Below are 24,541 nucleotides of genomic sequence, written 5' to 3' on the forward strand. Positions count from 1 at the left end.
TGTGTGAACAAAAAGTCTCCCCATGAGTTCATCATCCAACATCATGTCAAAGCACATAGTGGCAATGACGCATTTCAAATCCATCCTGGTGTTTAAAAAAATCACATTTGTGACATTTGCATAAAATCTTTGTGTCTTTATTTTGGTTTTTATGAATTGTCATTTAAATGTCCTCATTTGCATCAGACTGTCCTTAGCATCAGATTTGAAGGGGACTTCCGAGTTTGAAAGCAAGGTCAGTTGTGCTCTCATTGTCATGACTCGAGGCACTTCAACCTTCACCACGGTATATCAGAAAGCCGTTGGCTCCATTTTTTTTCCTTCTTTTATGTCGGGCTCGGGCAGTATGTGGGAGATCCAGTCGCCATGGTTTCCCCCATCTGAAATAAAGGTAGACTAAAAACACAGGGAAATGTGACCATTAGCAGACACAGAAAGCTTAAAAGCCTGTCACATTGCATACTTGTCTATTATGTATAATTTTCCTCAGCAGTAAGGCAAAGTCAGAAACAAAGTGTCTGTAACCACATGCTTGTGCACTTTAGAGAAGTTTTAAACCAGTATATTTTCCCCAAAATGAATCTGTTTCAGTCCTTGGACCCAAAAACAACAGTGAGATTCATTTCAAATCTCTGTAATGTTCCCTTCTGTCTCCAGGGGGAATGTTTTTGTATTTGGTCCCTCCATAATGGCCTTGTGATGCATTAGATGACGCACATTAGAAAAAGGCTAATAATGCCGTGACCCATTTTCACTCTTTTTAGAAACTTAACTTGCTTTAACTCATACAATACAATTCCCCATAAGCTGCGCTCTGTCTTCTAAAGGATGTGGTTTTACCCTCATTTCACTGAACAATGTGAGAACCATGAATAATCTGCTTTAATAACAGATAAGACTGTTTGATTGCTATCATGAACACATCAAGGAAGCTAGCTAAAATTCCTGCAGAAAAAAGAAATGGGAGGTGTGCTAAGATTTGATTTAAATAAAACAATACAGCTTTATTAAAGAACATATTTAGTACTCATATAATTTGTATTCCCATAAATGAACGGTTTTATGAAACATACTGAGACAAAAAGTGAATTTAGAGAAGTTTATTTTTTATTTTTTAGCCATAATCAATTTAGTGACATTCATATTTGCTCCTTGACTTTTAAAGTTGCAGTGACATCTGCTGGATCATTCATAAAACACATTTTTCAGGCTAAACAGAGATCATCCAATAAAGGTTGGCTGATATTAATTCAGTAACTTATTTATCCTTAAAATCAAACAATACATTCAATGAATGATACATTATAAGTCTGTGTGTTTAGGTAGGATATGGGGACTTAAGTTTACTGGCAGCATGAATATGGTCTCTAAATATTTTACACCATATAATTTAGAAATTAAAGATAAAAATCTTTCTGACAATCCTGTACTTTGAATAACACTGCTTTTTTAGATGCTATAGACCTCAGTTGCAGACTAAAATTACTCTGGTAAATCTTCAGGCCAGCAGTTTTCCTGTACAAAATCTATTCTCCTAATTTTAAGACACCTTTTCTGGAAAGTGTAAAGCTCTAAAGCTCCTCCCCTTTGCCTCAATGTTGTATAAATGAAACATTGGCCCTGCCATCAACACAGCTGAAGAGGCTGAGACTGTAAAACTATGAAGAAACTTGCCATTATTCTGTTTGTTACATTGCTTGCACTCTTTGCAGGGAATGGTAGGATTTTTTTTTTTTTTTTTTTTGCTGTGTCTAGGATGTTTGCATGTGAATCTTTGTGGATTAAAGTGAAGGATGAGAAATTTGAATTTAGAATACAGAGAAGATTGATTTTATACATTTATTATAGTAATATTTCTTAATGAGTTTGTAAAAGTGTTGCTTATTAGACACACATTTTTTTTTTTTCTGGATAACTTCTGATTGGATTTTTAGTCATAACATTTGTTTGTTTTAACCAATAGCATTAAAATGTGTGTGCACAGATGATACTAACATTTTATACATGCACAACAATACATTTTGGATATGATTTTGTCTCAGTGCATAATGCTGAAGTGCAGATTCAGAATTGGACTTGTGGCTATGGAGGACTCTGCCGTCGGTTCTGTTTTGACCAAGAATACATTGTTGGTCACCATGGTTGTCCACGCAGATACAGGTATGTTGATATAAGATTACAATAAATTACTGAAAATATATTTAATATTTACATGAAATAGTATATAAATATGTAAAATGTATCTGTTTATAAATGGTCACCAAGGCTGCATTTAGTACATCAGAAACTCAGTAAAAACAGCAATATTGTAAAATATTACAATTTAAAATAAGTGTTTTCTATGTTAATGTAATTTAATTATATGATGACAAAGCTGAATTTCTGAAAAATAATAATTGGCATGCTCAAGAAACATTTCTCATTATCATTTTTTTTTGTGGAACCGTGATATATATTTTATTCTTTGATGAATAGAAAGTTCAAAAGTACAGCATTTATTTGAAATAGAAAGCTTTTGCAACATTACTGTCACTTTTGATCAGTTTAATGCATCATTGCTAAATTGAAGTATTAATTTCTTAATGTCTTTTTTTTTAACCCAAACAGTATTGTACATAATACTTTAGGATTCATTAAACAAATGTAAAGGTCATAATTCCTAACAATGATTTATCCATTTTTTTCAGATGCTGTGCTGTGCGGTTTTAGCAAAAATAACATAATCTTAGACCTCAACTGATGATTGATTTAAAAGCTACATCCTCAGAAGAAGAATATCATCACCAAAGAAATCTTTATTTATGTTTAAGTGCTGATATGTGGTGAAAGAAACTATTTCTTTATCATTCAAAGTAGTGAGTCTTTTGACATTTAACAAGGATTTTAAAGATATTAAAATAATGTTCCTGTAAAAAAAATTCTTGTTTGAAAAACAAAGAAATCATCTGAAAATTGTAAGACACAAAATAAAAAGCAGATGAAAGTAATGAGGTGTGGAACAGTGCAGTTTTAAACATCAAGTGAGTAAAGCTGATGGGAGAGCTAAAGCATGCCACCACTGTAAATCCTGGATTACAATTAATACATGGTTCTTTTTCAAGAGAGGCATGCCAAACATTTCCAACATTTAACTCTATTCAGACTGTGACTTATGAAAGTCAAAGGATGGTCTGGTTTAAGTGGCGCTGGCTTTGCTTTGCATTGTACAGCCACCATAGAGACAATAACACGTCCAATGAAGGGTCTAACCCAATAGCACTTGTGGAATGCTGCTTTTCTAAATGAAATGCCAACAGTTTTTACTCTTGTTTACTATCCCAAGCTTTTCTGTTTTATTTATCTACTTTGTTTCTTTATACGACACAATAAACCAGAATATATGGTTTACAACAATTGCCATTCCCTGTGTGCTCAAATCTGCTTTTATTGTTCAATAAACTATGCCTATATTTTCTTGGCCAATAGTAGGCTAGTGAACATATATAACAGCTTGTTATTGCCAAGATAGAGGTAGGTGCATTTTGTTTGACTTGTTGGAGATATTCAAGTTATATATATATATATATATATATATAAAAACTCTATTAAACAAATATAAATAAATGATTCTAGATATCAGCCATCTCTATCAAAACATAATTATGTTGATTTCCTGACAGGCTGAAGAGGCCCAAACCTATCAACTTATATCAGCCAATGAATGCCTATGAAATTACACCACAAAAGTTATTTTAAGCGAAAACAAAAGTAGAATGAATGATGATTATTTTGAACTTTATGTTGCTTAAAAATCATCTTTGTAGTGGACGTAAGGTCCTAAACGGAATGCGCGATATTAACCTCGTGCCGCCAGATGGCGACAAGGCAACACGGACTTTAAAAAACACATCAGGAGTACAGAAGAACATGTCCCGGAAATATTAACCTGTTTTTAAATATCTCCCGATGAATAAACTTAAGGAGGACTGAGAGATTTTTTCTATTATAATTATTATTACTTTGTTTCGGAAGTGAACACTCACTGAGCATGGACATATCCTCTGATGAAGCTGAGGACTGGTTTATGGAGTCTCTAAACACGTGAGTCTAACTTAACTGTTAGTCTAGACTTGCATTTAATTGCCTGTATAGTGGTTGTGTCTCAATATTCACTGTGTTCCCTGCCTAGACGGCATGTTTGGGCATCAGGGGCATCCGCTAACTCTGCGTCTTCTTGGTTTCAGATACAAAGACCTGCATGTGTTTCAACTGGAGCATCCGACAAAAGTAATAGAGTGGACGGGTGACAAAAGTAAAACATCTCTTAATCCCTGAAACATTGTTGACCGTTAAAATATCAAATCCGTTAAAGGCAGTTTTCTTTTTTATATTCCAGGTATTTGTGTTGCAGGATACACTGGAGCAAAAAGTGAAATCTTGGAGTTACTTCTGCCTCTTAAGTTATATGCAGGTGACAACCAGGTGAATGAAGACATCAGAAATGCAATTCTTGTATGTATTTTGAATGTGCAATTTATTTAACTGCCTATTGGTCACAACTTTAGGGTCTTTGTGCAGAAAGAGACTTCAAAGTACAGCGTGGTGGCTTTTCAGAGGAACCTGTTGAGTGTTTGATACATATCCCTGGAACGAGGTAAGAATTAGATATGCCCAGAACAGAAGTGGACATTAATGTCATCTGCTAAGGGATGGTTGATAATACTATCAAATAATTTATCAAATCTTATTTATTGTAACTATCTAGTTCAAACTATTTATTGAGGCAAAATACTGCTAATTGATTTGACTGTCTACAACAGCATGATATTGAGAAATGTTCAATTCTTCACAGGTTTCGAAATGTATAGGCCTATTTACTTTGCTATGTATGTGCACGATAATATGATTAGTTACATTTTTCTATTTGCATTTAGTATTGCCCCCCCACACCCCACTTCTCTTTTTCTTTCGTAATATTTATTTTATTTTATTTATTTATATCAGCTGTTCTTTACAGGTGTGTGGTGACTAGTGGAAGTTCAAGCTCAACCTTGCAGATTTGGGATATTGGAGGCGATGATAGTGGTAGGATATACCAGGATTACCAATAGGAAAATAATGATGTATATTTTGAGTCCTGTGTAATTGTCTACTTTTTAAAATTATTATAATAAAATATTCATATATTTTTGGATTCATGGAGCATGTTAGTATCTTACCATTTTTTCAATACAGATGTTATAAAAAGGACTGGAGTAATAAACCTCAAGAGCACATCAAAAGGCATTAAAATAGCACCTGGATTGACAGAGGATCCAACAGTTCTTCATGGTTCTTGTATAAGTGATGTTCAGCTGACAGAGATAGCAACAGGACGGGTTCTGTATACATTAGGTAATATCAAAACCTATTACCTTTAACCTTTTTCACTGTTGTTTTTAATGAGTTTTAGTTGAAATATAAGATATTTATGTATTTATTAAATATTAAAACCTGTTTTTTTTTTACATTAGTTAATGAGTTTAAATATTAGTACATGTAATATCATTTCATATGATTTTTTACAGGAAATAAGTCCTTAGATTCAGTGAGTGGCTTACAGTTTGTGAATGCTCATGCATTTCTCATTTGTGCGAGCAATGGCACTCTGATCATGGGTGACACAAGAGACCCCTCAACTGCTCATTATCCTCTGGAAGAAAGTAAGAGTGGTTTGCACTGGTCATTTGGGTTGAGGAGTGACAGCTCCCTGTCCGAACCTTCTGTTGTAGCAAGACTTTCATCCTCCGCTCACATTCTGCTGTCAGACATAAGAGATTTACAGAGTCCAATTTGTCAAACCCAACTAAATGTCCAACACAGTCCACCAAACAATGACTTTCTGAACGTTTCTTGGGCTCCTGTTCTCGACAGCTGTCTGTCTGTGTCTGGTAAGTAGAGCTTTTTTCTTTCTGAAATGAGCTAATATTTAGTCTTGTAAGGTTGAATTGATACAAATTGTTGTATACGTATTTCATAATGTGAACCTGTGTGAAGACCATTGATTGCTCGCCAATGACATGACAATTTTCTTTTTTGAAGGGTTTGATGGAACAGTACACATTTATAACACAACAGATTGGAGCACAGAGGCCCAGAGCCCTCAGCCAATTTTTTCACACAGAGGTCATGAAATGTCACATGATGCAAAATACAGTGGTTCCCCAGCTGTTATCACCACCCACTCTTGGCATCAGTCACGACCAAACACTCTTCTCTCAGCAGCTACCGATGGATCTCTACATGTATGGGACTGGGTGGACATAATCACTGACAGATGATGTTGCTGATCATTAGACAAAACTGTTCTGTGATGCATGCAATAAACCATATATATGTTTTTAAGAGTATATGAAGTAATATCAAACAATTAAAAAAGAATGTCTTTGAGCTTTTACAATGACTGTTAAGTCAATAAACTATATTATTACACGGCTCTCTGGACTTTATTCTGCTTCATAAAAACAGCTGGCGTCATCTTGCATCTCAATTATCGATTGTAGTGAAAATGACCTCAGAGGACGTCAGTGTTCATATTATGTAATATTGTTTCAGTGTTTGTCCAGTGACTCTTTTGACGTTGTTGTGTTGGCAATGGACTTCATTGTCAAGTATGCAAAACACATGAAAACCCATTATGTGTGATATTATTTATAAAGTTTAAAAATGAGGAAACCATGATTAGGTTACATTTGAATGTTTATTCATGTTACATTTGATTGTATATTAATTTCTCTGCCACAATTTGTTGCATTTAGAAGTCAGTTGCATTTTGCACTAATCAGAGATGAAACATGAAATATATGCTTTAAATTGTCCATTATTTGAGTTTAGTATGTAATAGATCAGTTCAAGAATTATACACAACACATAAGTTGCTGACAGTGACTATTATGTTGAATCTCTGGTTCCAAATAGATAGTTTCCAGAACATTATTAACAGAAGCAGTTTGCAGCAACACACTGAGGGGGAAAAAAGTATGTAAAGGATTTCTGTTGGGTTTTTTTTATTTTATTTTATTCATTTTTTTATGACATGAAGTATAGGAAATTATATTTTCTAGAAGTTTTTCAGCTTACATAATGTTATGAATTAGCAAATTAGGAGATACTGGCATTAAAGAAATTAACATTATAATAAAATACATATTTTGTAATAGCTCTATAAAGTAAGTAAGTAATGCTATAAAAAAAAAAGAAAAAAAAAAAGAAGAGGTTACATTAGATCAACAATTCATTTGAAAGTACTTGACTCCTGGGGATTCAATTAATACTAAATGTACACGTTCACAGTTTTTTCTCAGGGAGTTCGAACAGCAAAAAGGCTATTTCTTCATTCTCATGTTCCTTCCCACACTCCAAGAGACAAGCAAAGTGTCCAGGCTCATACTCAACCAGATCTGAATATGCACTGGGACCATGATGTAATATAAGTAAAGGTTCATCTAGCCACCCAGAGGAATCCAATGGGGATTTATTCAAGTAGAGACCAAGATCCACTCTCTTTTTTGGATTGGATGGATGAGAGTAGAGCAGCCATGTATTTGGAGGACTACTCTGTTCAAGAAAACTCAACACACTGCCTTGGCAACCGTTTTCAGTCTCTATTAGTTTATTTGAGGTTAAAACTTTGTCAAAATCCTCTCCAGAGTTGCAGCTTAGTGCCTCCGTTCTGTAGCCAAGGCGGGTTCTGGCATTGCAGTACAGAGTACTTGTACCTTTGTCATCTATGATCTCAGCCATCTCACACTCACATGACTCAACATTCATTTGTTTTCCCGCTTTCCATGTGCTTCCTTTATCATCGCTGTAGAACGCTAAAGCATAAGGTGTGAAACAGCAAAATGATAAGCAGCAACATGATGTGCAATCAGGTTTGCCAGTGTATCGATACGCATAGGCCGGGATAATCAGTCTCCCATTCTTCATTTGAACACCATGTCCTGGTCCAACAGCAAAGGGGGCCCAGTCCTTCACCTGCTCACCAATCACATCTGCTGTCAAGTCTGTAGTTTGGCTCCAGGTTTTGCCAGCATCCTTACTAGTTACATAACAAAGTCGTCCTTGGCTCTTATTTGTCCGTATTTGTTCGTATTCAGAGACCCCATTGGGAACACACACAAAAAACAGAAAGAGGGTCTTGGAATCTCTCTCATAGACCGGACATGGATTCATGCTGCGGTGGTTTGGTAGACAAGCTGAAGTGAGCAACTGATGACCACTGACCCACTGAAATAAAAAAGCATCATGACTGTTTTCATGCCAGGTTGTGTAAAGTATCTATGAAATAGCAAAGTTGCTAAAAAATTAATTTGTACCTCAACTTCTTTAATCTTCTTGCCATTATTCCACGTTCCTCTTCTCATCACAAGCACTTCTGCACTTGTGTCACTTAATGTTTTTCTCTTTTCAGCAAAGGCAAGGAAGGTTTGATCGTCATTGAGATACACGAGAGCTGGAATTCTGTATGTCACTTGTTTTTTACAACAGCAACACCAACTTTGAGGCTGTTCCTGTTTGTATATTGTTGTTGTGTTTATGTTTTTAAGACAATCTGAATTGCTTCTTGATGGTGTCTTATTACCCATTGTTAAAGTTGAGCTCTAGAAAAATAATAAACAGCATCAGAATCAGTAACAAGACAGTCAGAAAAGGGGTTGAATACTCATTGAAGTAGAAAATATATATTTTTTTATATATATCTTGTTTGTTTTATCATTTAATCAAATCTAACAATCATATCTTAAGAAATCATATAGTTTGTTGTGTTTATTCTTAATATTATTTTAAATGTATGTTTAATGCTCTTTTCATCTATTATCCTTGATGTCTCTCTGTAGTTGACTTGGTTGACCTTTTCTTTTAAGTAGACGTGTGCAGAAGTCTAACAGCTAGACCACAGTTGAAACAAATATCATGTTTGTATCATGTTTTCAGAAAAAAAAAAAAACATCTAGCAAGTAGAGGAAAGGTGCACAGCTGCAGTTTCTTTAGATACTAATGTGTAGTGAGACTAATTTCTGTATTTCTGTCGCATCTGGTCTAGAACAATATGACAAACTGTATAAGGGGCCAGATATCTAATACTGAAGCTGTGTCTGGTGAGGCTAACTTGCTTCAGGCAATTAAAAGAGGAACTTGGCTTTGCTCATCTTTAACTGTATAAAATATTTTAAACTTTTACTCATGATTATGAATTAAATATTATTATTTCTCATTTATTATTTGATCATCTGCTGCTAAGAAATACAAATAGATTTTATCATCGCATCACGCATAGTTTTTTTAGTAATTTTTTTTTTTGATTTGCAAAAATGTCACGATTCTTGTTTTTGCTTTGTCATTATGAGGTGAATATATACATAGCTAATATAGTATATATCTTCTGCTGCCAAATTTTCCTTGCTCCTTCCAAAATGCACAATACTCAATAACAAAAACAGTCAAGAGAGACTCAGCCTGAATGAAAACGGCATGCCTTCCTTCACAGGTAGGACAAAGTAGGAATCATATATCACTGTCTCAAGTCCAAAACAAAACAATGAATCCAATCACTGTACAGACAAAAGTTACACAACTTCAACCTTGCACTTCAACCTGCAAATTCAATGATGATCTTTTTTTACAGAGGTGCTTTACTATTATTTTGATCTAATTTATACTTAAAATTCAATAAATGACAACATTTTAGTTTACCATAACCTATATGGGGAACTTCCATGGTTTCTGTCCTTGTTGATAATTCTCCAATAGACTATTAGAAAAAATACTCACAGAAAGCAGCAAATGATTCTCACAGCAGGTTTGTCACCACAGACACTACGTCTCTGTGGTGTAGAGGAGCCTCTTATCAGGTCTAACCAAAACATGCTGAGCATCCTGTATTTATCATATCCTATATCAACAAATTGCAGAAGCTAGGTTAAACATTAAACATCAGGATAGGTAACAGTTAGCATGTGGTTTTATATATTTATAATTATTGATTAGGCTAACTACACTCATAAAACAAAGGTTCTTTATGAACAACCATTAACATCCATGGATCCTTTCCTTTGCACAACAATATTTTTTCTTTTTCATAATTTTTTTCTTTTTCTCTTTATATTTCTCACCACACTGGGACAAGGTGATTCACAGTCAACAACAAACATGGAAAACCTAGAAAAGTGTGTACATATTTGAAGTACATTCTTGACATTTTTTTCTCAACTAATTTTTTGCTTAATCTTTTTAACTTTCACTCAGTATTTTCGAGGAAATATCTCACCTTTCAATGCTGATAAAGGGGGAAAGTTTCTTTGAACCCTGTTAAGAGATTAGGATTTTGCAAAAGACACCCAACACATGTTTATCTCTCTCTCTCTCTGAAGGGTGTGATGTTCTTGCGTTTTAACATCAGGGCATTAGTCTTTTGAGACATACTCTCCTGGAATGTGAAGTATACAGTATGTTTTATTTCTGGAAATGGTAGGAAAAAGACTGCAATGCAAAATAGAGATAAATTGCATTAGTTCTCCTGTTTGACACAATCTTAAATGGGTGTGTTGGATAAAAATATGGTTTTGATATGGTATGGATGAGAGATCCATATGGTTTTGATATGGTATGGATCAGAGAGTTGCTCTCTCTTCCAGTTCTTCCAGTTTCTCCAGTCTTACAGTACTCTCAGACGGATCCATCATGTTTACCGACCTGGGTAGGCAAATCATCGACAGATGAGAATCTCTTTTATCACTAAGAACTCAAGGAGTTTAAGACTTCATTTTTCACTACAACCTGTGTAATGAGCTTGTAATGGCAACATTTGGTGTGGGAGAATTACTAAATAAATTAAGAGCCTAATACTTGTCAAATGCATGTTTTATGCATGTACTATGAATGCTGGGCTAACTTAGTTCATTAACTTTATCTCTCATGTCAAAAAGGATTTATGGTCTCTCCACCCCTTATGTTGACAGCCACACCTCTGCACAAATGTATCAAAACACTAGGCCCTTATCTTACCTGAGCACTCAAATAAAAGTAACAGTAAGTGAAAAGTATAAGGTGTGATACAGCAGAAGCAACAAAATGTGCAACACAATACTAATACCCTGTAGGGTTTCTAAGATATTCAGTGATTTCAAGAGTTACAGAAAAACTACAGCTTGCACATTTTACATTGGGATCATAATGGATTCTCAATTATGACAACCTGAGGCATTGAAGGGTTGCATTCACTTTAATATTTTTTAGAAGTTTGCATGTTCACATAATTAATGCTGTCCAAGATAGAGGGCTCGAGATACAACTTATGCACTAAAGGACTACTTAAATAAGTTTGTAACAAATGAACAGAAAAAAGCATAAGAGCAGTGGAGGGTTGGAAGAAGAACTGTTGCGGTAGTGAGGAAAGTTGCTGGCTATATACTTTGGTAATCGAAAAAAAACTGACATTAACAACAAAAATGGAATAATAGCACAAAACTGATTTGCATTATTATTAATGGATATTTTTAGCATCATTACGCCAGTCTTTAGTGACACATGATCTTTCAGAAATCATTCTAATATGCAGATTTGGTGCTCAAGTAATATTTCTTATTATTATCAAGGTTGAAGACAGCTGTGCTGCTTACATTTTGTGAAAATATGATATTAAGAGTTTCTTTGATGAATAGGGAACAGCAAGATTCGTTATTCATTTAATGCATCTTTTCTGAATAAAAGTATTAATTTCTAAAATCAAAAATCTTACTGAACCCAAACTTTTGAACAGTTTTGTACAAGATCTTCATATTTTGAAGATCTAAAAATCTCTAATTTCAGTTTTGTGAGTACATGTCCATTATTTTAGCAGTATTTTAATCATTTACTATCTAAACTTGATTTGCTGTCTCATTCAGCGCCTTTGGCCTGGATGACATCACTGAGTTTAAAAAGGGCAAACGCTATGCCTTCAACATAACTTATCTCTCCACATTCCATGAGACAGGCAACGTGTTTTCCATCCCCACACTGAGCCAGATCTGAGTATCCACTTGGACCAAAATGGATGATCAATTTATGATCCTCCCATCCAGAGGCATTCAAAGGGGTTTTATTCAAGTAGACGCCAAGGCACGTTCTCTTGCTTGGATTGGTTGGATGGCAGTAAAGTAGCCATGTGTTTTCAGGAGCTTTATCAGGAGCAAAACTCAACACACTTCCTTGGCAACCATGTCCAGTCTCTGTCAGCTTATGTTCAGATGAAAGTTTGTCAAAATTTTCTCCATCACTCTTACTTAAAGCCTCGACTCTATGGCCGGATGTACTTCGAGCATTGCAGTACAGTGTACTGTTACCTTTGTCGTCTATGATCTCAGTCATCTGACACTCACAAGACTCACCATCCATACGTTTTCCAACATGCCAAGTGCTTCCTTTATTATCACTGTAGAATGCAAATGCATACGCTGTGTGCTTACAGTTGAGTGGTTGGCAAGGATACACATAGGCCGGGATAATCAGTCTCCCGTTCTTCATTTGAACACCATGTCCTGGTCCAACAGCAAAGGTGGCCCAGTCCTTCACCTGCTCTCCAATCACATCTGCTGTCAAGTCTGTAATATGGCTCCAGGTCTTGCCAGTGTCCTTACTGGTTATGTAACAAAGTTGTGACTGATTCTCATTTTTATGTATTTGTTTGTGTTCAGAGAGCCCAACAGGAACAGTGATGAAAAACAGAAAGAGGGTCTTGGAATCTCTCTCATAGACCGGACATGGATTCATGCTGCGGCGGTTTGGTTGACAAGCGGAAGTGAGCAACTCATGGCAACTATTCCACAAAAAAATAAAAAAAATAAGATTTTATTTTTTATCAAATAATAAACATTTTGATATTATTCATGTATTATTAAAAATCTTGTATTAAAATAGAAAGTTTATGCTTATTATATGCTACTCACCGAATAAATAAATGGACATGAAATACTGATTCGAGTTGAAATGATTTGATAATTTTACTTTTAGGCTACAGGCCTAATATTGAATGAATGAATATGAATGAGGCATTTATATAGCGCTTTCATATGTACTACTGTACACCCAAAGTGCTTTACAATGATATCAGGGAATCTCTCAACCACCACCAGTGTGCAGCATCCACTTGGATGATTCGACGGCAGCCACAGTACAACGGCGCCAGTACGCTCACCACACACCAGCTATAGGTGGAGAGAGGAGAGAGAGGGATAGAGCCAATTCAATGTAAGGGGATTATTAGGAGGCCATGATTGGTAAGGGCCAATGGTTGAAATGTGGCCAGGGCACCGGGGTTAAGCCCCTACTCTTTACGAGAAATGCCATGGGATTTTTAATGACCACAGAGAGTCAGGACCTCGGTTTTACGTCTCATCCGAAGGACGAGGAATATTACTTCTGAAATTCCAGAGAACTGTGTAATAATGTACAAGACTGACTAAATATTAATGTAAAGTCTCACCTCAACTCTTTCATCTTTCCATATTCCTTTTCTCATCACAAGGACATCTGCATCCGTGTCGTCAGCAGTTTTTCTCTTTTCAGCAAAAGCAAGGAAGGTTTGATTGTCACTGATATAGATGAGAGCTGGAATTCTGTACGTCACCTGCTTTCTTTCAGAGTTTTGACTCTCTTGTTTGAATAATGTTGTTAGTGGAAAGGGTCTAGATTTGCTTCCTGGTTGTGTTTTGTCCATTATTAAATTTAAGTCCTAGAAATAGAATAAGCAGTTGTATATTAGCATTCACGTGGTGAAGTCTTATAGAGGGCTTGTTTAAGCTATATTTATGAAAGAGTACTGCATATACTATTTTTGCTGTACCCTGTCCTTCCTTCTTTTGTCAATCTCCCCGTACACTATTCATAGAGAGAATGCATTGTGCAGTGTGTGGGTTTGTTGGAGTTGGAGAGTGTGTATTTCCCTTACTTCGATCAAATTACAAGCAGTCATAAAACTAACTATACCACGAAGCACGTGCACGACAAATAATGCAAGTAAATAATAACAACAACATGAAAGCAAAAGTGACGGTTCGACGCTTGCCGCCTTGAGTTACTTTTAGCCAAACTTGTTCTCGTTGTTTTTCAGTGACTAGCTGTAGCTGCCTTTTAAAGCGTACAGCATAGGCTACTAAAGCGTACTAAATAGCAACAAGTTGATATGATACCGCAACCGCATGAACGACATACTCACAGAAATGTTCTTGTCTTTTCTGCTACAAAAACGAAAATGAGCTGCAGACTAACGTAGGCTACTTGACCACAGACTTCTTCCAGAAACCAAACTTGATCTTACACGCGCTGGGCAGCTAGACGAGTAGGCCAATAGATTTCGTCTTTCCTATCCATGTGCTTACGTGTTCAGGGGTTAAAGCTAAATAAATTTCAATGTTTACAATCTAATGTTTTTTTCAAGACTTGACTCGTGATGTAGTCATACAAATAATTAACCATTTGCATAACTTTAACACAAGTTTTGATTTCTCAAATAATAAAAGCCAACAGAGCATTTGCCGAAAAGTGAGCTAATATCACAAACTATACACAATATAATATCTGTTTTTAACCTAGCCATTATAAATAAATAATATAATGTTATTTTTAAATGTTATCTATGTTGATTAGCCTATATGAAAAGTGAACAGCATGAGAATGGGCCGTACGCAGGATTCTATAAATACGAGGTCCTTGCTATATGATCCTGCTATGGGGGCACGATATCCCGTGGGAATGGAAAACCCGGAGTGGACTCAGAGCAGAGTGATTACAGAACGCTTAGAGTGCAGAGAGGAACGTGCTCCACTTCAGGCTTTGATCACATCCCCCTCAGCAGGGTTAATAATATACACCTGACCTAATCTTTCCTTAATTTAAGAGTAAGACCTATTCAAACTGAAATTAAAACATTTATTACACTATTTGAGAAATGTAAGCATATTTACGGCCTATGATTTTAAAAAAATATTCAGTTTTCAGTTTACTATACAACATCATGGGAACAGGGCTGACAACTTACTGTAAGATCGCCCCCTACAGACATGACAAAATATAATTTAATTGTAAAATGAGACACTGTCTTGATGAGTTCACATCCTGAAATGATACTGAATAACGCACAAGTTGGGAGAAAACTTACAATCGTTTTAATGTTATATATTAATACAATATAATGTCCACCTTATATAATTGTACTATTTGGCTGCAGATTATATCTAACACAATCAGTCAATTTTGATTAAAATGATGACCACACTAAAATGTCCATATCATCCCAAAAGTTTCAGTGACATCAGTCTAAAACAGTGAAGTACTTTAAGTGAAAACACTAATTTACTTGAACTAAGCCAGATGGTTGAAATGAATCTGTGTGGCAATTACAGACGCAACACAGCTATTAGACTACAATGAAATGAAGAGAAAAAAGTAAACTTTACACCAAAGTTAGTACATGTTAAATTGACGAGCTGGTGGTATTGAGAAATATCTTAATTTTTGAAAATGTATTTTTTTTTTTATTCAACCAACCAAGTGAATCAATTAAAAAAGGTCTACAGACACAGTATAACATACAAGCAGACTAAAATGGCATCATTCGTTTTAGATTCAGTAAAAAAAAAAAAGTGCTTTAAGGAGCTACCAGGCAATAAAAAAAAAAAAAAGTATTTATGTATATGCAAGTATATAAATAACCTATGTTTTTATTTTCCAAGCATAATCAGTATTTTAGCATGCACAGTTTGACACTTCATTTCAGTGAATGCCCTCAAAGAGATTTGACATACAAATGAGCAGTAACCACCATTCACTCCTACAGCTAAAGTCAATGTATATAAGAGGCATTTGTCTTACAATAAATAAATACAAGGTAAAGCATGCTTTACATTATTAAGCCAGCACCAATAAAGGCATAATTAAATGATCACAATAACAGCTTAGTTTTTTTATATCATGACAGTTTCATGATTTCAAGAGCTGCTAGGATTTACCTTAGATAAATCTATCTGAATTCAAAATGCTATTTTGTTTTTATCCTGCCGAAATATGTAAATCTAACCCAGAAGCAAATGTTAAAAGATCCCACAGGAAGTCCTAATGAATTTAATTTGCTCTTTTATCATTTCAAGTGCACAATACATCGCTGAGCTTGAATTCCACAAAGGCTATCTCCTCAATCTCACTTTTCTCTCCACACTCCATGAGGCAGGCAAATCGCTCCTCACACTGCGTCAAGTCTGAGTATCCACTGGGACCATTACAGATGATCCATGGACGGCCCCAACCAGAAGAATTCAAGGGTGATTTATTCAAGTAAACTCCAAGATCCTTCCTTTTCTTTTTATTAGTTGGATGGGAGTAGAGTAACCAAGTTTTTGTGTCTGACTGTGTCAAGCAATCACTTGGTTTCTGCTCCCCTTCCTCCGATTGCTCGGGCACGGGGAAGCTCAACACGCTACCCTGGCAGCCGTGATGGGGCTCCACTAGTTTCTTTGCAAAGTGAGGGTTGTCAAAATCTGCTCCGCTGCTTTTACTTAAAGCCTCTACTCTGTGGCCATATGTACTACGGGCATTGCAGTACAAATGACTCCGATCAGCATAGTCTATTATCTCAGCCATCTCACATTCACAGGATTTCATTTGGATTTTCTCCCCCATCTGCCAGGTGACACCACAATCATCACTATAGAATGATAAAGCATGAGGCCTGACTTTTAGTGGAATATGAAAACACCTACAGTGTATGTAATAAACATAAGCTGGAATGATTAGTCTTCCGCTTTTCATCTGAATCCCATGTCCTGGTCCTACTGCAAAAGTAGCCCAGTTGCAAATCTCATCTCCAATAACGCTATTTGATAAATCTGTTAACTTGCTCCAGCTCTGGCCATAGTCTGTACTAGTGATGTAACACAGCCGGGCTTTGTTCCTACCCGTAGCAATCTGGTGATGCTCTGTGGTATTGCCCAATATGCAGACAAAAAACAGATAGATGGTTTTGGATTTCCTCTCATAGACTGGACAAGGATTCATAGTGCGATGATCCGGCAAACAGGCAGAAGAGAGTGTTTGAACAGGAGACCACTGCAAACAATGACAATTCATTAAATTGCATACAAATATTGAATTATGAAATCATACATTATTGTTCAAAAGCTTGGGGTTGGTAAGATTTTTATTAAATGTTTTTAAAAGAAGTCTCTGATGCTTTATTTGATCAAAATGCATTAAGAGAAATATTGTGAAATATTTCTACACTATAAAATTACTTCTATTTGATTACATTTGAACATTTAAAATGTAATTTATTCCAGTGATGGCAAAGCTGAATTTTCAACAGTCACATTATCCTCATCCACGTTATCCACGTGCTCAAGAAACATTTCTTATTATTATTAATGTTGAAAGTTATTATTTTTATGAAAACCATTTTTTTTCCCCAAAGGTTTAATAGAACAATGTATTTTGAAATAAAATCTCTTTAACAATGTAAAAGCCGTTACTGTCACTTTTGATCAAATATGTGTCCTTGCTGACTAAAAGTAATTTGTTATTTACCACCCCCCAACAACAACAAAAATCGTATTGACCCCAAACTTTTTAACAGAGGAGTAAATTATTAAATATAAATACATTAAAATATATTGTACAGGACATATTTTAATTACTTGAAGAGATCCATTTAGCAGTAATCCCCTCCTCATGACCAACACTTTTGCATCACTGTCACGTGGAGAGCTGCGCTCTTCAGCAAAAGCAAGGGAAATCTGCCCATCACTGATGTAGATCAGAGCAGGAATTCTGTATGTTTTACCATCCCTCTGCTGGAATAATGCTGTTCGTGCAGGTAGAGCTTGCTGGGGTTCTTCTGGGTAGCTTTTTGACGCCATGCTGTCAATCATTCCTAGAAAAACAAGTAGGCAAACTTATAGGTATACAGTATGACACGTTGTAATGCAGTAGACTTTGAACTTTGGAGTGTTCATGCACATATCTAGACACTTCTTCGTTTTGAGACGTCTTGAGAAAATAGCGGTCCTGCTTAATTAATATTTAAACATAACAATCATTTAAGTCGACTTAAACGTCCTGAACGGGACACATTTAGTCAAGATTCAGTGTTCGCTTACATGTGCATTGTTCAATCAAACGATACGACCACAAACCTTTTTTAATGAAAATATTAAATACATATAACGTTACATATAAATACATAAGAACTGTCTGTACAGTTAACCTTTCGTGCATTGCATCTCATTAGCAAACCGTTTGTGAGGCAGCTCTCCGTCTCTCCAGCTTCCTCCAGCTGGGCAAGACGAAAGAGGAAACTAATAAATACACTCTGTGCATTGTGGGAAATGTAGTTCCAAACCTACAAGCACGGTGTATCTTTTTTTCATTCAGTTGTGTGAATTCAGTGGGATCTTGAGTAAATTTTTGTTCTATTAATGTACGATTTTCAAACTGTATTCATAGAGTTAAAATCGCAACGATGTCAGTAAACGCTGCAAAAGTACTACATTTCCCATATCGCTTAACTACGGTTGGTAAGAAACAGACTTTGTGTATTGTTTATTCCTAGAGACATGCTTGAAGGGTCTCAGTGGTTTCGAGTTAATGTAAATTACGTTTCCAGAGTTACTAAATAGAGCTTAACGTATCTGGTTAACGGCTTGGTTGGTCTTTATTTTGCTGTGTAACGTTAATAGTTCACAATCACATTATTGTTATCTAGGTCTAGGAGATAACAGCTCACTAAGGAGATGACAGGACTGGGGATTTACAAATTTGAAAATGGAGAAAGTTACCCATCAAATTGCTTCCCAACAAGATCATATTTTCATCCAAGAAACGAAGGTGATTATTATTCCTGTGATGGTAAAGCTGAATTTTCAGCATTGTTACTCAAATAATCCTTCAGAAATCATTATAATGCTGATTTGCTGCTCAAGAAACATTTCTTATTGTTATCAATGTCGAAGACAGTTAATACTTTTGCTTTATAATAGCTTTAATTTTTATATGATTTTATATGATTATAGAAATTATTTTAACAATGTGAAAGTATTTATTGTCATTTTTAATCCATTTAATGCAACCTTGCTACATAAAAGTATTAATTTCTTTCTTTTTTTTATATTACAGACTATGATGCAAACATGCCTTTGAATTTTTCACATCTAAAATAAATAGTTGCATCTATTAAACAGTGCACTGTGGTATTATAATTTTTTTTTTTAAAGGGGCAGGACACTGGCTCGTAGCACACAGAAATACACTGGAAGAGGGAATATCAAAAAGGAAAAACGTTTCAGGATCATGTTTCGAAGTGCACTCTGGGAAACATGAAAAGGGAAGACCAGAGAGTGAAAGCAGCACTTTAGATGCTCAACTTTTAGTAAGAATGCTTTCACATTAGTAATTGGGTCTGCTATTAATTATTTCATTCATTGGTTTCACATGTGACTCTGAGGTTCAATATCTCTTACTAACAAACACTTCCACTATACTTCAGATTACACTGCATTGTGTGGATAAACCCTCCGACCTCTGTTCTGTTAACATCAGTGGCAAGCATTTGCAAATGGTAAGCCCTGTGTAAAACACATTATTTAAAGTTAATTTGTTAGTTTAGTGGTTCTTTACCAGGGGGTCTCAGGAAACAAGCTTTAATTTAAGCTAAAACAACTTAAATTTTAGATAATGACTTATGGAGATTGTTATCTATTATTGTGGACAGTGGGGGGCCTTGGAGACTGTCAAAATGTTTAAGAAGCAGTGGTTTAAGCCATCTGCCATTACATCACAAAAGGATTTTTCTTTCTTTTTTAAACAGGTCAAACTTGAGGGTTTGGAAACATTTGATCACATTACTTACATAAATGCCTCTGATAACCATTTACCTTTAGGTAATCAAATATTTTTGATATATTTCTTTGTGTTTCTAGTGTGACAAGTGTAAAATGTGTGTATATATTATTATTATTATATTTTTTTTATTATTATTATTTTTTTTTCTAGAGCCTTTTGACAGGTTTCCTGCACTAAGGGAATTGGAACTATCACTGAACAGTCTCCATAATTTTGAGATTCATGCTGAAGAATTCCAGAGATTGGAGGTCAGTTTGCTTAAATACTGGGTTGTGATCGTATTCTGCTCTTGAACGATTAAAGCAGATGTGAGTATTGTGATGATCTAAAAAGCTTGACATTATTACTTTGTTTCAGGTTTTGGATTTATCTTTCAATAACATATCAGGAGAAAGTATATTAAATCTAGGCCTGTTAGCACGTCTGAAGGTGCTCCATCTAACTGGAAACCAACTGCAGATGCTTCCACTCAATATGGCTGGACCTTGTACCTGCCCTGGAGAAAAGTAAAAGAGACTTTACTTTATCTAAGTAGAATATGTGCTTAGAAATGCTATGCTTACCCTTTATTTTACAAGTATGGAACAATGAGTGACTTTTTGCCTAAAGTTTTGTAAAAGAACTACACAAGAAGATTCAGTGCAGTTTTGAATGTTTGAAATTATCTTAGAACAGTTTTCCCTTTTCTTAGGAGCACACAACAGGGTTCCTTGCTATTTCAAAAACTTGAAGTATTGATGCTTGATGAGAACAAATTATCATCTCCAGGAGTGTTTATGAGTCTTGCTAACTTACAAAGGTTTGTAAGCTTTTTCTAGAGAAATATGTGACATAAATGACGTTTCTGAACATTTGAGTTTTAACTCAAGAACATTTGAGTTTATAATCTACATTTATCTTTGTAATAATAATTAGCCAAAAATAGCAATATTATTTAGCACAAAATCTCTCTTACAAGAATAAAAATTGAAATAATTCTAATTTTCTAAACAAAATGTGCACTCATTACAATCAGTTATTAGTAACATTAGGTAGCCTATCAAATCAGTCTCAGTTTATTTCATTCTTCTTGGTGGAGACTGACCCCTTGAGGCACAGCCTTTTAGAATTTTAAACCAAACAATGCTGTAGGCCAAGGAAATGACCCGGGTTGTCAACATGAATGTGTCCAAGTGATTAGAGGGCTCTGTTTTGTTTTTAAATTTATAATTTATAAACATATTCACTAATAAATAAGGAAACTGCAAAAGTATGATGCTTACATTTGACATTTTATTATTTAGGAACCATTTAAGTGATTCTCACATTCTCTCTTAAATTCGTTTTCTCTTACTTTTTGTGCATTTAGGCTTTGTCATCTAAACTTACAAGGAAATTGTATCTCAGGAGTCCCATTCTTGGAACAAATGGCAACATTACAAGATGACCTGACAGGCATTATGCCACAGAGCATCGGACAGAGCGCAAGCCTGACGAATGACAAGAGGATAAAGTGTAAGTATATTTAATAATAATAATAATGAATACTTTTAGGTTGGAAAACAATTTGTTTATCTGTTCATTTTTTCCCCTTTCTTTGCCAAATAGCCTCTGAAATCACCATGAGCCAGCAAAAACCAGAAAAAACATTGGAAGTAGGATCGGAAGTCTATATAAGTCATATCCATTTTTTTCTCAATATTATCATTGATATTCATCAGCATTTTATAATGTAACTTGTATATGCAATAGGAGGACAAAGCATGTCTTCATTCTGGTCCCTTAAAATACTGTGATGATCACAGAAAGGAAGATGGATGCTCTATGGATCTCTGTCTACCTTTTCAGGAACTTCGTCATCTGAATTTGGCCAACAATGAGGTCTGTGTATTTGTATCTGTGTCTTTGATTTTTTACAAACATAGACAGCTGAATTAAGTCATTGACAGCAGAGCTTTTTGCCAATTTTTCCCTCTAGATAGCTGAGGAAGAGGCATTGTTGCCTGTGGCATTGTTTCCAAAGCTCAATGAGCTTGTTATTCACTCAAACCCCTTGACAACACAGAGAAGTGGTAAGCTCACACATCCTCGGGCAGGCTCATTGCTAGGGCATTAAATGAACTAAATCTAAAAAAAAAAATTGTTTTAAGTTCATCTTCTTTCTGTGTTTTTCAATACAGGCGACCCACCAATGCTGACCTGTTTTCTTCAAGACAAGCTGGGTATTAAGATAACGCGCAAAAAGACAACGGATCGCATTAAGCGACATATTAAACTCCCTGTCAATCCTAAAAGAAAGGTGTCACAAATTTAGAAGTTTGGATTTAGCACTTAATGTTTTCGAAGTCCTTTCAGAAGCAGTTTACCTTCAACTTACATTTTCAGGTGAGAACAACAATTCCAAACATACCAAAATTTCCTTCGATCATGGAAAATCAACATGCTACAGAATCACTCTGCCCAAAGAAATACACTGGAGAAGATAGTCCTCACACCTCAGAGTTTGGCTTATCTTCTCAAACGAGCATTGAAGACGAGGAAGACATTGCCATGGGCCAGGAGCATTTAGACTTGGCAAGTGCAGACATATCCTTTGAGGCGAATCAAAATGCAGAGCCGTTCTTTGTGACAGAGGTAATTTTTTGCACCTAAATCTACATAGCAAGACTTGTATGTTATGCATGTTAGAAAACTTTTTTGTTTTATTTTATTTTCCAGATTAATGGCCTACATCAATCTGAATACCAAGAAGAGCTGGATGATCCAAAGCAAACCAGCCTGGAAATGAAAGCCAGTAAAGCATGTCCAGAAAAACTGATTGGTTACGAAATCTTACTTGATGACACATCTGAGCCAGAAATGCCTAAGATTTCTGGTAAGAATTTCCCTGAACTCTTTGTTTGACCCGTTGCTTTGTTTGACTCAGTGCCGTTTTGTTTGTTCGTGTGGTCATTGATTTCTCTCGACGCAGGAATTCAACATGCCGTAAGGGTTTTGGAGCACACGCTCAAGAACCTGCTTGTGTATAGAGATTCTAAAGCAAATCTGGACCTTCCTCAGAAGCCGTACGCCGAAAGAGAGAAAAGGGTCTGTGGTGTCGTCTACACCGAATAATATATTAATGCCATTATTGAATCCTGGGTCATCTGTTATGAATAACACAGCAGGAACATTCTTTTCACAGATTAGAAATCTGCCACCTTTGAGACCAAAGAAGTCAAAGGGAGAAAAAGTTGAAGAACTTCTCGGCCAAATAAAGGAGACGAAAACAATAAGCAAAGTTCCCTTAGGTAACCGATGCTTCCTTTGTCATTTTATGGCAGGCTTTGAAATGTCACTTATTTATTAAAATGACAAAACCGAGATGGAAACCTGTGTAATTAAGCAAGTCAAGATGCTATTTCAGCAGGAGCAGCATTTAAATGTTATCATCAACTTGCAGGTCAACTATCAGGAACACTACTGAGATGTTATAGTGATTGTGCGGCACTGTTTACTTTGAAATGCTCTATTTGGCTCTGCAGCTGTTCCTCTATTATTTCAACACTTAACAGATTGCTAGTGTGTTGGACTGTGCTGCATAAATGAACTTCAGTGCAGTGATTGTGGATAGGCCATAGGGAACCTCGAGACTACTGTTAATATGAAAAAAATGACATTCAATGCAACATTGCTCATAGAACGATATTAAATGCAACTTCATATATTCTCTATGCAGATAATGTACTCAAAGGAGGGAATATTTGTAAGAGAGAATATGAAGAAGCACTAACTCTGCTGAAGGACATGAAAAGGAAGTACAGGACGGCCCATTTGAAAAGAGTGGAACAAGCAGCACAGATTGAGACTGAGAAGACGTGTAATCCAAATTAACAGGTGCTTTACTTTCTGCTTTTACTAGAGACTGCAACAAATCACCATTACGATATTGGAGAGATGGCGACAAAATGTGATCTTTTGTATTGAATACAAATAAACAGTATATGTCATTGCTGTCAGAAATATAAAGTTTAGGTTACATCACGTTATTTTCATCATGTATTTGTTTTATCTCATATTTTTCTCTGACATAAACAGTATATTCCCTTCGAGGGATTGCCTCAAAGAATCCTTTTTCACATCAAGATTTGGTCACCCTTTTTTAACTTTAACTTTTTTTTTTTATATGGTAAGAGTTGGGCTGTTAGGTCTTTTGATTGTTTTAACACAATACAATAAATGATTGGTAATTTGCAGAAAGTAAAATTATACTAAAATCACATCATACTAAAAAAAAATCTCTTATTTTTACCTGAAATAGTTTATCATTTGTCATTATGGAATGTTAATGTTTTGAAAGGTGAAGAAAAGAAATAGGAACAAAATGTATTGTAACTCAGTGAGTAGTTTTTTATTTATTATACCATTGTCAATTTTAATGTTAATATATGTAGAACAGGACCAACAATAAAGCATTTATATAACATATAGTATATATAATATACACTATGTATAACATATATCATAGCATATATCAGGATAATAACAGATTTCATGTGATTAACTCCAAATATGCATTATATTGATAGTGTGCAACTGTTTGCATTTTTTTTTTTTAAGGGAAAAAGGAATAGGAACTCAATGAGTAGTTTTTACTGAGATTACTGTCACACTTTTCATTTTAATATATTTACAA

At 35.3% G+C, this 24,541-nt stretch overlaps 6 protein-coding genes and 1 long non-coding RNA gene across 11 annotated transcripts; 4 read left to right on the forward strand and 3 right to left on the reverse strand.

Moving 5' to 3' along the window:
* Positions 1-1,637: 1,637 nt before the first annotated feature.
* defbl2 (defensin, beta-like 2) lies at positions 1,638-3,530 on the forward strand. Its single transcript, XM_082140100.1, has 3 exons — positions 1,638-1,718; positions 2,043-2,160; positions 2,688-3,530. Exons 1-3 carry the CDS (start codon positions 1,661-1,663, stop codon positions 2,707-2,709), a joined length of 198 nt encoding a protein of 65 aa, XP_081996226.1. The 5' UTR covers positions 1,638-1,660; the 3' UTR covers positions 2,710-3,530.
* Positions 3,531-3,718: 188 nt separating this feature from the next.
* wdr73 (WD repeat domain 73) lies at positions 3,719-6,451 on the forward strand. The gene is made up of 8 exons (XM_082142113.1): positions 3,719-4,080; positions 4,224-4,291; positions 4,376-4,461; positions 4,545-4,633; positions 4,997-5,064; positions 5,215-5,373; positions 5,547-5,909; positions 6,061-6,451. Exons 1-8 carry the CDS (start codon positions 4,028-4,030, stop codon positions 6,297-6,299), a joined length of 1,125 nt encoding a protein of 374 aa, XP_081998239.1. The 5' UTR covers positions 3,719-4,027; the 3' UTR covers positions 6,300-6,451.
* Positions 6,452-6,699: 248 nt separating this feature from the next.
* Positions 6,700-9,833, reverse strand: LOC309478508 (sialidase-3-like). The gene is made up of 3 exons (XM_082142112.1): positions 9,793-9,833; positions 8,337-8,621; positions 6,700-8,247 (listed from the first exon to the last, which is right to left on the reverse strand). Exons 2-3 carry the CDS (start codon positions 8,604-8,606, stop codon positions 7,306-7,308), a joined length of 1,212 nt encoding a protein of 403 aa, XP_081998238.1. The 5' UTR covers positions 8,607-8,621; positions 9,793-9,833; the 3' UTR covers positions 6,700-7,305.
* A 150-nt stretch (positions 9,834-9,983) lies between these two features.
* LOC309478515 (sialidase-3-like) lies at positions 9,984-14,308 on the reverse strand. Of its 2 annotated transcripts, none has more exons than XM_082142118.1 (2): positions 13,484-13,620; positions 9,984-12,817 (listed from the first exon to the last, which is right to left on the reverse strand). In XM_082142118.1, the coding sequence occupies exons 1-2, from the start codon at positions 13,495-13,497 to the stop codon at positions 11,899-11,901; spliced, it is 933 nt and encodes a 310-aa protein (XP_081998244.1). In that variant the 5' UTR covers positions 13,498-13,620; the 3' UTR covers positions 9,984-11,898. The 2 variants fall into 2 exon arrangements, with proteins under 2 accessions (XP_081998244.1, XP_081998245.1); XM_082142119.1 differs by having other exon boundaries at positions 9,985-12,825; positions 13,484-14,308.
* LOC309478519 lies at positions 13,516-15,534 on the forward strand. The gene is made up of 2 exons (XR_014199021.1): positions 13,516-13,656; positions 14,218-15,534. It is a non-coding gene; the product is annotated as an uncharacterized lncRNA (long non-coding RNA).
* A 140-nt stretch (positions 15,535-15,674) lies between these two features.
* Positions 15,675-18,327, reverse strand: neu3.1 (sialidase 3 (membrane sialidase), tandem duplicate 1). 3 transcript variants are annotated; one of them, XM_082142104.1, is made up of 3 exons: positions 18,283-18,327; positions 17,685-17,920; positions 15,675-17,100 (listed from the first exon to the last, which is right to left on the reverse strand). In XM_082142104.1, exons 2-3 carry the CDS (start codon positions 17,916-17,918, stop codon positions 16,141-16,143), a joined length of 1,194 nt encoding a protein of 397 aa, XP_081998230.1. In that variant the 5' UTR covers positions 17,919-17,920; positions 18,283-18,327; the 3' UTR covers positions 15,675-16,140. The 3 variants fall into 3 exon arrangements, with proteins under 3 accessions (XP_081998230.1, XP_081998228.1, XP_081998229.1); XM_082142102.1 differs by having other exon boundaries at positions 18,254-18,326; XM_082142103.1 differs by having other exon boundaries at positions 18,147-18,312.
* Positions 18,328-18,409: 82 nt separating this feature from the next.
* Positions 18,410-24,333, forward strand: xrra1 (X-ray radiation resistance associated 1). 2 transcript variants are annotated; one of them, XM_082142098.1, is made up of 18 exons: positions 18,410-18,559; positions 18,752-18,873; positions 19,260-19,414; positions 19,532-19,603; positions 19,853-19,925; positions 20,038-20,135; positions 20,245-20,393; positions 20,579-20,686; positions 21,236-21,381; positions 21,475-21,521; positions 21,619-21,747; positions 21,845-21,938; positions 22,047-22,165; positions 22,252-22,500; positions 22,585-22,741; positions 22,838-22,953; positions 23,051-23,156; positions 23,585-24,333. In XM_082142098.1, exons 2-18 carry the CDS (start codon positions 18,780-18,782, stop codon positions 23,737-23,739), a joined length of 2,067 nt encoding a protein of 688 aa, XP_081998224.1. In that variant the 5' UTR covers positions 18,410-18,559; positions 18,752-18,779; the 3' UTR covers positions 23,740-24,333. The 2 variants fall into 2 exon arrangements, with proteins under 2 accessions (XP_081998224.1, XP_081998223.1); XM_082142097.1 differs by having other exon boundaries at positions 18,415-18,563.
* The last annotated feature ends 208 nt before the right edge of the window (positions 24,334-24,541 follow it).

This window comes from Leuciscus leuciscus (assembly GCF_965113295.1).
Source record: "Leuciscus leuciscus genome assembly, chromosome: 16".
Classification (NCBI taxonomy): Eukaryota; Metazoa; Chordata; class Actinopteri; order Cypriniformes; family Leuciscidae; genus Leuciscus; species Leuciscus leuciscus.